Source organism: Ziziphus jujuba, chromosome 6 (assembly GCF_031755915.1).
Source record: "Ziziphus jujuba cultivar Dongzao chromosome 6, ASM3175591v1".
Classification (NCBI taxonomy): domain Eukaryota; kingdom Viridiplantae; phylum Streptophyta; class Magnoliopsida; order Rosales; family Rhamnaceae; genus Ziziphus; species Ziziphus jujuba.
Window position 1 is genome coordinate 10,016,870 of NC_083384.1, and position 14,801 is coordinate 10,031,670.

Below are 14,801 nucleotides of genomic sequence, written 5' to 3' on the forward strand. Positions count from 1 at the left end.
AAAAAAAAAAAAAAAAGGGGCAGCTGGGCTTCCCCAATCGTTCAATCATCAGGTGCACAGGCGTCACAAATCAGTATCCGAAGGAACCCCCCAGTACTGCTGACCGACTCGACTACATATTGCCATACAGGAAATTAATAAAAAATCAACGTATATAACATAACGGTCTCATGCTGACAATTCATATTCCAAAGTCTTAATATTCATCTAGAGAAATGCTAGATAGGTCAGTCATAGGAAATGGCTACAGAACATGAAGACTCTTGAGAACTCATCAAACCAACCCTATTTCATTACATCAAATATTCACAAGGAAATATATTACGTAATTTTGTTCAGTAAACCGTACCATAGCATTTCATTTACTGCCACCAACCATGCTTGGGCCGGAAGCCCCTGCCAAGCTAGATGACATGCCACTGCTTGTCATCTTAAGCTTTCCATCTGCACTGCCAAAAACATTCAGATCTTCAAATAATCGGTATGGGGGAATATAAGGCTTTTGTCCCGCTGCAGGGGTAGAGTTCTGTGATGTGGTACTTGTCGGGAAATCTCCATGAATAGCTGAACCATTAATTTCTCTTGATGGGAAAGAATTATGGTGCTGCAAAGGTCTAACCCCTTGCACCGGAGTATAAGGTCTAGTTGTATTGGCACGAGGAGTCAAAAACATATTAGAGGTCATTTGATTCTGACTGTTAAAATAACCAGGGGTAGCTGCCCATGGTGGAGGGGGATAACCGGTCGAATAGTGAGGTGGCTGCAAGTGTGGCTGTGAATGAACCTGAGGATGAGGTTGCAACTGTGGTTGTGGTCCAGATTGTGATAGTTGGGGCTGAGGTCGGGCCCATGGAGCAACGTAACTGTTGTATTGGTTCTGACCCTGATAAGTTTGGGAACCTTGTGGATACCCCTGGTTGCTGGGGGAAGCATGTTGATACCCTTGATTGCTAGGGGAAGCCTGTTGATACCCTTGATTGCTAGGGGAAACAGGTACCTGATGCAAGTTTTGGTTAGAAGGTGGATCAGGGGAGACATGGGGGGAGGCTTCTGTTGTTGTCAATGTGAGACTCAGGAGGTCAAGTATGTCCTGCTCCTTGGTCTTTACTGGTGCAGGTGGGTCAGGTAGAACTAATGCGTTGCTCGGACCAGGAGTTGAGGTTGTGTGTGCAGGTGGAACTGTTGTGCTGCTTGTGCTCACTATTGCCAGACTGCCATTGTTGCCATTAGAACTGCTTGGGGAAGCCATGGGCTGTCCTTTAGAATGCCTGCAATCACAGAATAAGCAACCTATCATACATAGAACATCCATAATCTTAGTTCAAGCTTTGGAAAGCATAGACCAACGAATTATCAGTGCTTTGATGAGGATGAAAGTGAACTATGTTGAACAATAAACTCAAGAAGATTAGAACCCCCAAAAAAGTTATGCTGACAGACTTCATGATGGTATAAACTCTAATGCATCTAGGCAGGCACCAACTAATAGGCAATAAAGATAGTAGTTGAACCTGGAAAAATTTCCAACAGGCACATAATACTATGCATGCATCTTGCACTGATTTTTTATAATAAGGACTCAAAGTAAATGACAAAAAGGGGTTTGCAGTTATCAACCTTCGAGCTAGCTGTGCAAATTCATCTTCCTCTTCTTCATCTTCATCGATCTGGCTCCTTGTCATAGTAGAAGCAGGTGGAGAAGGAATAGGATTTGGCCTTGGACTAAGGTCTCTCGGGCTGGAGTCTCTAACTTCTGACTGTTTGAGGCTAGATGCACTTGTTTCAGTGCGTTGGGGGCTGACATTTGTAACTTGATTTGGCAAAGGAGAACCAGAAGCTATGGCATCATGCTTTGCAAGCAAATTTTGAAGAATGTCATTCAATTCAAGGCCCCGGCCAAGAAGTTCCTCATCTCTGACAAAATACCGAAATTGCATTGAGTTTCCATATTTTATACAAAATTTCAGAATGCAGTTACGATTTTGCACAAAAGCACACAGGCATGTCAAGCCTCAAGCAAAATGTAGATTGCAGAAACCTGCAAATAGCCATGTAATATGGAGGGAACTAACCCAGTTGAAGTTAGCATCTGCATCAACTTTTTCTGGTTGGCACGACACCGGTTTACAAGGTCAACTATCACTTCATCTTTTACAGCCTACATACGGGACATTCGATTAATTAATTTTACTCACAAGTTGCCTTCAGCCCAAGGCTAAAGAACATCATAAGTCGTACCTCACGATCACCAGGGGTCACTGCTTGCAGCATGTCACTCAGGAGATCCACAACATTCCGCATGGAATCCATGCTTGACAAACTAGGAAGGTTAAAAATAAATCAGATGACAAACTACATATACCAGTTTTTAGAATCCAAATCTTAGAGCAGGAGCACTATCAATTGAATAAAGAACAGCAGCAATAAGGAACAAAGCAAGGAGACCAAATTTCAACCCCTCACCTTAAACTTTCAATCTCTGTTGCCATAGTTTCATCAAGCCTTCTAGCAGAATTGCTAGGCATTCCAAATCCAGGTTGAGCATATCCCTGGCTTGGGGGTGTAACAGGAGGTGTAAGTATTGGTGGTGCAGCATCTAATGAACGCTTGGGAAATACTACTCCAGAACGCTGCCAGTCACACAATTCGGTTATTCATGATATTTTTATCCAAACCCTTATATAGATATAAATTATTATATATGTCGTACTCATGATGCAGTGAAACAAATTTGTGACCTCATAGGGTTAAATGCAACAAAGGAAAGACCAAGAATATTAATACCGAAAAAAGAAGATACCTACAATTGGTTCTACATAGAGTACATTTGGCTCATTAACTACAAAATAGTATTTCATTCTAATGAAGAGGGCAAACAGTAATTACAGGCAGAATTGATACTCACTTAGCTTGGCATCTAGATAACAATGAGCATATGTTTTAAGTGACAGAAAAAATGCCAACCAGAGGTAGGACACTATTAGGCTTGTTTATTTAAACATCAAATCTAATAAATCCATATAACAATCAATGGTCTATAGCAAAGGAGGAGAAAACAATAAAAAATATATAGTTCTCAATCATCTTTTAAACCTGGCAGGACAGACTTAAAATCAGAGAATGTCGAAAGAGGTAGGTTAATTCATACCCTTAGTTCTTCATATGCCCAGTAGTACTGAGGATATTTTCCCCCAGGCCCACCAAACGCTTCTTGCCAAGAGTCTAGCAAAACCAATATTTTCTCCCTCACTTGCATATCTGCCTGAAATTCCATCCGCAGATTCATAAAAAAAGTGAAATACAGGCAGAAGAAAAAGTCTATTATATAAGGAATGGTTCGACATTCATAATTGTGAATAAAAAAAACCGACATTCCGTATATATGAACAAGATAGTAAAATCCATGCATCAACGACAAATCACCGAAATATGCATACCGTTTAAGGTCCTTACTTCTTCATGTAGCGAGGCTAAAAAACCCATATTCTGCAAGCTATTTAAGACCAGAAACACAAATACCCTAGGACCTACCCTAAACACGTTTCAATTTGAGCCAAGGCCCAAGGTAGATTTATCCATCACCGACCCTCTTCAAGTGTAATAGGACAAATCAAGCTAAAATTTAAGAAATAATCCACATCATGTCATTTCAATTGTACCAAACCTAAAATCATCACACCCATTACCATGTGGTAGCTTACACCAACACTCATCAAACAAGAAGAAAAAAACAAAAGAAGGGGGAGAAAATCAACAGAGGACTTTGTTTCAAAAGCTGGCAACATCCAACTATTGGCAGGCCATACCTTCTCTGGCGTGATATTTTCACCGTAGATTGTGAAAATTTATGGTGTGTCACAGAAACATGTCATATGAATAAGAAAAGTCCAATCTAATAGTGATTCAGATTGTAATACTGCACATGTGACATATACGAAACAGTATAAAGAGAATAAATAAGCTATTCCAATGAATTCCTCAACAGTAAAAACAAAGCCAAAAAAAACAAAAGAAAAAAACTATCAGCAACTAATTGGGATTCAGACTGTAATACTGCACACGTGACATAAATGAAACAGTGTAAAGAGGATAAATAAGCTATTCCAATGAATTCCTCAACAGTAAAAACAAAGCAAAAAAAAAAAAAAAAAAAAAAAAAAAAAAAAAAAAAAGAGAGAAAAACCATCAGCAAGAGTCAGTTCCAACATGTTACCAATGCCACAACTATCCATGATGCTTGCTATTAATATTTATATTAACACTTTTACTTCTCAAACACATTTGCCCGTTTAAACCATACGGCTTTCAGTCACTGATAACACAGAATCGTAAGGGCATATAGTCTGCTTTTTTCAAAATAAATAAATAAAAATTGACGAGTAAATATTGAAACGTGCTAAAGGGGTATAGAGCACTCCAAAAAAGCAGGATAATAAAAATACACAGACAAGGAGCAGCATTTATAAAACAGTAAATCCTAAGGTCTCAAACATCAATGAAATAGTTGAAAGGACTGAAACCTCCAGAGGAAGCATAATTCAGAATCAAGTTTATCAGGGTCTTGAAAAATTCCATTTCCAAGGTTTGCGCTAAAATGAATCTAATTAGTACACCTAAATGAAGCAAAGCAATCCCATAAATGAAAAGCATGATTTGGTCTCAAATCTCACCAGCTATTTGCTTTTCAGAACAGATAAATGGGAATTTATCTTTTATTTATATAAAAGAAAAACTACGCACAATGTAAAAAAAGAAATTACCAAGCTTTAAACATAAGAATAAGAACCAAATATAGCTCCTAGTCAATTACTAAACCATGCAACAAGATCTTCAAGACTAACCTTCTTTCTCACAATTTTGATCATCTCCCCTAGTATATTTCTCTCAGCGATTTGAAAATGGACATAATCACCACAGTTCTTCACCATTGTCTCCAAAAGCTACAACAATAGATTTACCACGAAATAAATCACTTGCACAATTTTTAGATTCTGACTAGAAAGAAAGGTTGAAGCAAAGCGTACCGTTAACGAGAGTAGCTGAACTTTAGAATTCCTATGCTGCAACCTTCTTTTCAAAGCTTTTACTACATCTTTTGCCTGCCTGTGCGTTTTTTTATCACAGAGCCATCAATAAACATATATATATATATATAGATTTTTTTTTTTTATTCCAACAAATAAAACGGACTAAAATTAAAAATACAACAATGATTGTTGAAAATAACGCAGTGAAACTTCATCAAACCCAAGCTTCAGGCAAAAGTAATGAATCTAAGGAGTTAATCAGAGTAAGTAATTCAATTCCCGTTACGCGTAATCTCCTCCTCTAATTTCCTTTATTTTTAATAATAGCCTCAATCTTTAATTTCGATAAAGATGGAAAACAAGAACGTTTAAATAAAAAGACTAAAAAAACCAGATTTTTTACTCAAATCAAATTAAAAATCGGAGAAGAGAGAGAGTTAACTCAACAAGCGCAAAATTTCTTTTCCAGAACATATAATCTGAGTGAAATTATTCATTAAATAAGACATAAAGGCCTAGGGCGAAAGAAATTAAAGTCAACCCCATGTAATTGAAAAAAAAGAAAAAGAAAATCATGAACTCGGAGTGTATATTCTTATATAGAATACCAGTGATGAGAATTGACGGAGTCACAGATATCGATGTTCATAGTCCAATCAGGGCTTATTAGAAGATCGCTCGTCGCTTTCTCCACAGCTACTGTAGCTGAAGAAGACGACGATGAAGTCGCCATGGCCATCATCTTCTCTCTCTCTCTCTCTCTCTCTCTCTGTTTCTCTCTCTCTCTCTCTCTCTCTCTCTCTCTCTCTCTCTCTCTCCCCACTTTCCGATACAACAGAAACTTTTCGTTTGTCTACCGAGAAAAATTAAAATAAAAACGAAAAAAATAATCAACAAAAAAAAAATAATAATAATCAACAACAAGCTGATATATTATTCCACGCCTTATTTTCGCGGAAAATACACCCGCGCCATTATTGTTCGTTTGGATGACTGGAAAATTCCGAAACCCTAGAAGAAGAAGAAACAAAAAATAAATAAATCAATTTACTCGGAATTTTCTCGGTTCCTTCCCTGTCTTCGCACACCGATCAATAAAAATAATTTTTTTTTATTAAAAATCAAAAATCAAAAAACTTTTATCTGCTTTTCTCTCTCTCTCTCTCTTTTTGTTTTTCTTATTTATTTATTTTTTCCTTTTTTCTCTCTCTCTCACTCTCTCTCTTCGTTTGCCGAAAATTTCGTTTTTATTTTCATTGAATGTTCCATCCGTCCATCCCAAGCCCCTAATCTCTCTCCGTTTCTCGTATGCTTTTTCTGTCCCCCATATATTATCCAATCCTCACGCGCACGTGTCAGCAACGCTCTGAATACTAATCGCATAGTTTAATCAAGACAGCGAGTATAGTCTTGCTAATGTATACCACGAGTGGTTGATATCTGACGAAGTCTGTTGCTTCTTTTCTCACGCCTTTTATCCTGTTTTTTTAATTATTACCGTGTATCATTTATCTTTCATAAAATTACCTTTTTATTTTATTTTTAAGGTTTTTATTTTTATTTTTATGTAATTTTAAATTCCATTGGTCTGAGTGGGAATGGTAAAATGGTTGTAGAACTTGGGAAAGGTTAGAGTGGAATAATCAATAATGTGAGTGGGGGACTCGAAAAAAAGATTATTATACGTGTCAAAATCAGGGGCCGGCTTTGTCTCTTTTAATGTTTAATTAATCCTTTCTTTTTCTCATCTCAACCCAAGCTACATATCTAATTTACGAATATAACCTTACTTTTTCTTGTGAATTGTTTTTTATTAATTATTTGTCCCACTATCCACTGGAAAGATAAGCCAACGCAAATCATGATTTATTATTGTTATCAACAAGCTTATCTAATTCTTATAATAATAAAATAGTAAAACATTGGATTTTATAAATTTGCAAAGCCAGAAAATGGACAACGTTGGAAGCCGCATGAGTGGTTGGAACTGTAGATCTTTGACTTAATTAGCTCGATTTTGATAAGGGCCATGCTTAATTATCTAATACCCCCACCACATGACATTATTTTATGATTATTATTATTTTTTGAGAAAAAGAATAATATTCAAAATATAAAATAAATCTACTAAGATGTATATTAACTATCATATATTAATATTTTATTGATTAACCTATAAAATAACTTTGTAGGATAAATATAATTTTATTATCTCTAAATGAATAATAATTATAATTAAATATAAATCAGTTAAATATTTATATATATATATATATTTATATTATAATTTAATATTTAAAAAAAAAATAATAAACAAATGATGTTGTCACGGTCGTATGCATCTCACACTTGTGCTCTCGGTGGTAGATTGGAATCATCCTCTCTCCTTTAGGTTTTGTTTAGTAAATATGAAAGTGGAGGGAAAAATTGATTTTCGATATTTAGTTTTTTGAAATTTAATTTTATGATAATCAATTTTTCTATTAGTATATTTGATAAGTAATTAAAAAATTGGAATTTGTAAATAATTAAATTTAATAGGATATAATAAATTAAACATAAATATGTATTTAAAAAAATAATAATTATTTTTTCTATGATTCTCAAAATAATATATTTTTCACATATTTTTCTACATAGTAGAAATTTAATTATCTAAAAGTTTATATTTTTTTATTTCATAATAAATATAAAAAAAAATATATTTATTTAAAAAAAAAAAATAGATTTCCACTAATTTTATCACTATCCCAACATACAATTAAATTAAACTATTGTAATTCTCATTAAAATAAATAATAATGATTAATAATACGAGGATGCGGTGTATAATAATTTGCTGAGGTGTTTGATGGTGATTGGATGCTTTCACAGACGTCAACAATAGCAGTAGAGTACTCCGAGGGGCATGGGTTCTTGGCGTGGGGAGAACCACGAGATTGAGAGAGCTTACATGCCATTGCTTAAGCTATTCTTGTCTTCAAAGCTTTTATTTTTTTATTTTTATTTGGAATGGATAGAATTTATTCTAGTTTGATTTGGATACCAGTGTGACTCGTGTGTTTTTTTGGAACTTATAATAGGGGGAATTGGAGTTTCTCTTTCCTTTCGTTTGGAAATATATAAATATTTTATAATTATGGGATATATGAGAAAATAAAGGAAGGAAATGCGTGATAGTGCAAAAAGAAAAATTTTAGGGAAATTATTTATTTATTTATTTTTATCTTATTATAATTTAGATATAGTATAGTTTTTAAATAAGTTTCTATGATCCCTATACAATTAGTAGATTTATCAAAAAAATAAAAATAAAAATAAAAGAAAAAAAATGAGTTGATTTATCTTACAGTTATATGATAGTTTTATTACGATTCTATGAAACACCCTTTGTCAAAATAAATGTAGAATAGAGAAATACTTCATTATTTAATTTATCTTCTGGATAATTTAATTTCTTTTAATTTTTTAGATTAAGTTACGAAACACGTGCACTTCATCATATACCTCTAAAACATTAGATCAAAAAATTCTTAGATAATATTGACCAAATTAAAAAAATAAAATTCTTAGATTCGTATTTTCATCGTTCAAAGTTAGAAATCATTATCAACACTTGGATTTTTCTAATATGCCTACTTTTGTAAAGGTCTTTATCACATAATTAATGTTCATTTTTTATTTTCTTCTATACATTTTGATGGCTACGTAAGGCTTTAATTACTCATTATTTTTCTTTTCTTCTATGGTCAAAAAATGCACACTCAATGTGCATAAAAAGAAATCTTTATCACTGTGCTATCAAGAGCATATTTTCGGCACTTTTTGGTTTCCATTGATAATTGAAAATATCCAAAAGCCATCAAAGCAAATTATTACCAGTCAATGCTTATCCCTTTAGGTTCTCATTCAATTGCAACCACCACCATATGAATACGAAAGGCATATATATATATATATATATATATATATATTTATATATGTGTGTGTGTTTTGCCAAATGGAAGTAGAGTCACTTTTCCATTTTTAAACTGCGGTGCATAAAGCAATAAACCAAAACTTATTAAATTTTTTATTTCCAAAAAAAAAAAAAAAAAAAACTTTTGTACTTTCATTTTTCTAATTTATTTATCGAGTCTCTGTCCTCTCGTAGGGACAGGCTAATGATATATGGATTTTTTTTTTTTTTTCTCTTTCAAAGAGCAAGGTTTTTTTGTTCTTTATTATTATTATTCAAATTTCAAACCCTGAACGAGTAAACAAAAAAGATAACTCCATCAATATGCTTCACTTTTTGTACAATTCTTTAAACTTTTAATCCAGTTTCGTGTTAAACTATTATTGTTAGCCCATTTTTTGCTTCAATAGACATCTAATTAATTCAAATTTTGTGATTGGTTTTTAGATGCTTTGATATTACATTTTAATAATTTATAATTAGTGTTTTTAGTTTTTTTTTTCTTCATCATCAGTGTTTTTAAATTCATGGGTTAAATAAGATATATGAATTAGTTACAAAATCAAAAAAAAAAAAAAATGCTTAAATCTGGTACTGCTCTGTAGATTGTAGTATACATACTTTCCCTGTCAAAAATCCCAAATTAATATTTGTCTCTTTCTTAGTGCCATAGATTTTAATACGGAAATATTATAGATATTGGTCCATACTCCATATATATATACATACATATATATATATATATAAATTTTATAAATAATTTATACATGACGAAATTGAGTGTGGATAACGAAGATTAATAATTAATGAAAAAAATGTTGAGTTATAAAGAAAAGTTATGAACGAAGCCCACAAGGATGGCAGGAGAGATTGGCAGCAAAGCAAAAAAATAAAAATAAAAATTAAAAGGAAGAGAAAAAAACAGCATTTGTAATGCTTTCTGACGAGTAGTCAGGCACGCAAATAATATCACCAAAAAAAAAAAAAGTAAGGCATGCAAATAATGTCGTGGACGGTTACCGAAAGTTGTTTTTTCATTGAGATTCTTCTGAAAGGGCTTTTCAATTTGCCTTTTTTGATATTTACCAAAAAATTTTTGCTTTTTTTGATAGTAAATGGAGAGTGATTGTGTTCCCAATACGCACCCAAAATGCCAGTATAAGAGGGATTGACTTCTGCATCCTTAATGGCGTTTTGGATTTTTCCATGTTTCGGAAACACGTCGCATTGGAAGCATTCTGTAAGCCCATTAGTGCAGAATCTAGGCCCACGGTCCACCATTTTGAAGAGCAGAAACGATTTTGCAAAGGGTAATATCCATTCTATTGTTGGTTTTAACTTGGATTTCGGCCTTTTTATTTATTTATTTATTTATTTTTGTTTTGCCTCGAGAGATTGAGTTTATTTTTTAGGGAGTTTCAATTTGTCTTACCATCTGGACTTTCATACGCAATCCTTCTTGCTAAGGGTAAGGGTCGCAACCATGTCATACGAGAAGGCTGTGTTGAAAACGAATCATCCTACTTCACAAAAATATATAAATAAAAAAATAAGTTGTTATTTGATAACATAGTTAATTTTTTATTTTTTTTTATTTTTATTTTTATCTAATTGTGCATAATTTATTTATGTTAAGTGTTAGTTAGTGATAGTTAAAATTTATTAATGGATGTTTTATTTTTTATTTATTTTTTGGCCATAATTTTATAATAACTAACTTGGAGTTTCTATAAACTGTAATTCTCATTAATTAATATTTGATATAAGCAAATTATGTATAATTAAATAAGGAAAAATAAATTGAAGTAAAAAAAAAAAAGAAGAGAAAAATGAATAAAAAATAAAAACTAAAAATCAACCATGTTATCAAATGGTACCTATAAATAAAACATCCTGTTTTGAATTTCTACTGAAGTTATATGGAACAGCTAAAATGTATGTATGGGCTAAAATAATATCAACCTTCGGATAATGATTTGGAGGAAAATTGCAGGGTATTGGACGTCTTTAAAGAATGTAATATATTATGTAGCTAATTTCAGTATTAGATTTTTTTCTCCAATATGGGAGAGGTGGAGATTTGAATTCGGAATCTTTGTTATAGAAAACAGTGCTTTCGTCCTTGGCTTCATTTGCGAACAATTTTAGTAATGGACTAAGAGAATTTTATTTTGTTTTCTATCCAAAACAAAACAAAACAAAAAACCCATCTTGCCAAGTCTACTATCGTCTGGAAAATGAACAAAACCACATTGCATTTACAGATTTGTTAGGCGTGCCGAATTGGGTCTAATGAGACTTTCCAATGGTATTAATCTGCACAGTCCAACATTTGGAGCTGCCAGAAAGCCGCACAATGTTTATATCGGGCCCGCTGCGCGGCATCGTATAAAGCTGAAGGGTGGGTTTTTCCCGCACAAACATAAATTTCACTGTGAAACCAATTCTTCCTACTTTTATAACAACAATCACGTGCAGGTTTGTTTTGTGTGATTGTTTTTCTTTTTCTTTTTTATACCTTTACATTGAATAAAATAATCATTGTTGCACCCAAAAAAAAAAAAAAATTATATAGATAGTGAAACAAATTTAAATTGTAAATATTATAGCAAAATATAATCATTTCAAAAAAGTAATGTAGAAACTTTTTATTCATTGTTGTACTGTGTTTTCTCCTTAATATTTAATATACAATTGGATTTTAAATAAAATTGCATTAAGAATTATACTTTTTAAAAATATTTGTTAATTTTCTATCAAAAATAATATTTATTAATTGCTAACCTTTTTTTCTTTCTAATTTTAAATTATTTTATTAATATGTTTGCTTATTATTATAAAGAGAAACATATTTTCTCTTTTTTCTTTTTTGTAATACATAACTGAGTTTAAAATACATTTGTATAAAAATTACATATTTAAAATTATTATTAATATCTAATTTTGTTGTGGTTTAAAATTACTTCTAAAAAAATATAAATGAGAGTAAAACAATCAATTTTGACTATTTAGAGTAATGTAATTATTTGATAAAATCATATACATAATAAAAAAACCAAATTTGTTTTTGCTTAGCTAAAAGTAATTTTTTTATGAAAAAATTATAATATAGTACGTTCCTATGCTACTCCTTGTACAATAGTAATAGTAATACAGTATAATAGAATTAATTCAATACAATAGGTAATACAATATTACACTACAACATACTAAACTTGTACAACATACCCGTACTATAACAGATGTAATAAAGTAATTAAATAGTACGTAATTGTACAACATACTGAATGTAATTAGCTAAACTTGTAAAAGTAGCATTTTATTTACTTGGCTAGCTTTAGGCACTCTGGGCCAGATCCCAGCGCTTTATAAAACTACACACATAGCCAATAATTAAGGATACGAGGAGTTTATGTCACACATAGAATAAGTCATAAGCTACATTATACATTCGAGAAAGCATACAATGTGGGGTACAAGTCACACATAGAATAAGTAATAAGCTGCATTATACATTCGAGAAAGCACACAATGTGGAGTACAAATTAATGATTATTCGAAAGAATATAATAAGTAATAAGCTGAATTATACATTCGAGAAAGCACACAATGTGGAGTACAAATTAATGATTATTCGAAAGCATATAATACGATATTATATGATATATAATAAATGATATTATGTTTATATTATTAGCTAGCAGAAGTTTCAGTCATCCCCAGATCGGTCTTCATTAATCTCATAAAGAATCACCACAAGAGCAACAATAAAGGCGTAATCGACATGAGGGTAGACAGTGACTCCAAAGGTGTCTTTCCCTAGCAAAAGGCTTTGAGCGGTGTGATGCTTATGCATCTGCAATCCCATCAAAAAGAATAATTTAAGCATTTTCAAAACTAAACAGAAAAAGACAAAAGACTCAATGAACATCTTAATTACCTGGGCAATGATAGTTTTCCCATCTGGACCATAAATAATGCATGATCTTTCAAACCAACTCCCTTTGATCTTGAAATCGAAAACATCTTCTTTTGTATTAGCAGCCAAGAATACATCCAGTTGGGTCTTCAATTGAAGCATTGACGATTTCTTCACGCTGAATAGTAGGTCTTTTGAATCTGAGCTATCCCCTCTAAATACTTGCCATCTTCTATGTGCTGTTAATAGCTGAAAATTAAATATTCACCACAAAAAGATTATGCACCCTTATAAAAATATGTATTGAAAATATAGATAATAATCAACAGCAGTTTATCTTTTATTAAATTAAAAAGATCAAATTTTAGTTTTTATTTTTATATGTATTTTTATTTTACAATTATTTCCCTTTTATTCTTTTCGAATCACAGCCTTTTCAATACTAAATGTAAATAGCTTACCATTTAAGTTGACTTAGTTTAATAAAAAATTTTAAGTTTGTTTGTCAAGTCAATTTTCAAATTTTTTTTTTTTTTTTTGGCTGGAAAAGTTGTTTTCCCAATTCATGTGACGTATTATTAGTTCAAAAATTAATTTGATGAAATATGGATAACGTAAAATGCTATTCGTAGCAATTTAATAGACTGTATATTTTAAAAAAACAAAAAGGGCAGATTCAAAAAAGTATTGTGGCTTTCTCAAGCAGATTAGAGCAAAAAGATAAAGTCAACGTTCTAGAAACGTTGACCAATTCAATAAAATTCGAGAAGAGCACAGGAAATAACCACGAAACAACCGCAGAACAACGGCAGAACAGAACAAAGAGAGGCAATGAATTTGGATGACGTCATAAAAAAAAAATCGAAGGGCAAAATGGGGAAATTAAAAAGAAGGGTTACCTTCTGCTGGAAAGAGATGATAGGGTGATCGGAGGCGTCGAGAAGTACACGGCGATCGTGGATGCTGAAAACGGAGCCCTTGATCTTGAACATGACGTTGCCGTTGACGTCGGTGACGGCGAATGAACCTTCTTTAAGGGTCATGAGCTTCTTGCAGATAATCAGATCCACAGGGTATGGTGCACATAACTGAGGGTTAACGACCGCGATTGGGTTCGCCTGAAGTGGATAGTATTGTGGAGGAGGATTACTAGATGCACCGGCGTACGCCATTGTCGCCGATCTATTCGAAAAATAAAAAAAAACGCAGAGAGATAGAGAGAGAGATTGATTTTTTATTTATTTATTGTTTTGATTTAAGCTAGTAGTGGGAAATGAGAAAGAGCTAAACCGCACTATAAGAGATCGATTTTGGGGGGTTTTGGGACAAGGAAGATATTTTTGGGAACAAATTAATGGATTTGGATTGAGAGGAGAGGACAACGACTTTATAATAAGAGTGCGCACCATGGGAGGTCCTGCTGCTCCCTTTTTTTTAATAATGGTTTCTGATTTTGTTCACACTCTTACGTGTTGACTTTCCAAGATGGAATCGGCAAACTCCATCATCATTGTAATTTGTTCCTTTCTTTTTAAGCAAACGGGAAATGCAAGGCGTTTTTGTTTTCTTTTGTTTTTTGTTTTTTTTTGTTTTTTTGTTTTTTTTTGAAGAGTATATGAGCATTAACTATTTATTTATTAATTAGTATAATATTATTATCAGTGTGTGGAGATAAAAACAATATATATATATATATATATATGTATGTATCGGAACAAATTCTTCTAAAGATCCTATAAGGTATATGAGGTTCACGCGTATGTCTTTTATTTGGTGGTACGTATACGGTAGACAAAAGTGGGATACTAAATAGACATTAGCTGTTTACTATCGTCTTTTGTTATTCGGGCGATTTAGAAGAGTGTACCGGAAAAAACTCCTTGAGTCATGAGCTTTA

At 32.4% G+C, this 14,801-nt stretch overlaps 2 protein-coding genes across 2 annotated transcripts; both read right to left on the minus strand.

The window, feature by feature from the left end:
* Positions 1-134: 134 nt before the first annotated feature.
* LOC107431260 (TOM1-like protein 6) lies at positions 135-6,319 on the minus strand. Its single transcript, XM_048463959.2, has 9 exons — positions 5,636-6,319; positions 5,025-5,103; positions 4,842-4,940; positions 3,149-3,262; positions 2,464-2,630; positions 2,239-2,320; positions 2,073-2,158; positions 1,618-1,914; positions 135-1,268 (listed from the first exon to the last, which is right to left on the minus strand). Exons 1-9 carry the CDS (start codon positions 5,767-5,769, stop codon positions 359-361), a joined length of 1,968 nt encoding a protein of 655 aa, XP_048319916.2. The 5' UTR covers positions 5,770-6,319; the 3' UTR covers positions 135-358.
* Positions 6,320-12,412: 6,093 nt separating this feature from the next.
* On the minus strand, positions 12,413-14,406 carry LOC107431259 (protein LURP-one-related 10). Its single transcript, XM_016042143.4, has 3 exons — positions 13,804-14,406; positions 12,926-13,153; positions 12,413-12,841 (listed from the first exon to the last, which is right to left on the minus strand). Exons 1-3 carry the CDS (start codon positions 14,074-14,076, stop codon positions 12,695-12,697), a joined length of 648 nt encoding a protein of 215 aa, XP_015897629.3. The 5' UTR covers positions 14,077-14,406; the 3' UTR covers positions 12,413-12,694.
* Positions 14,407-14,801: the final 395 nt, after the last annotated feature.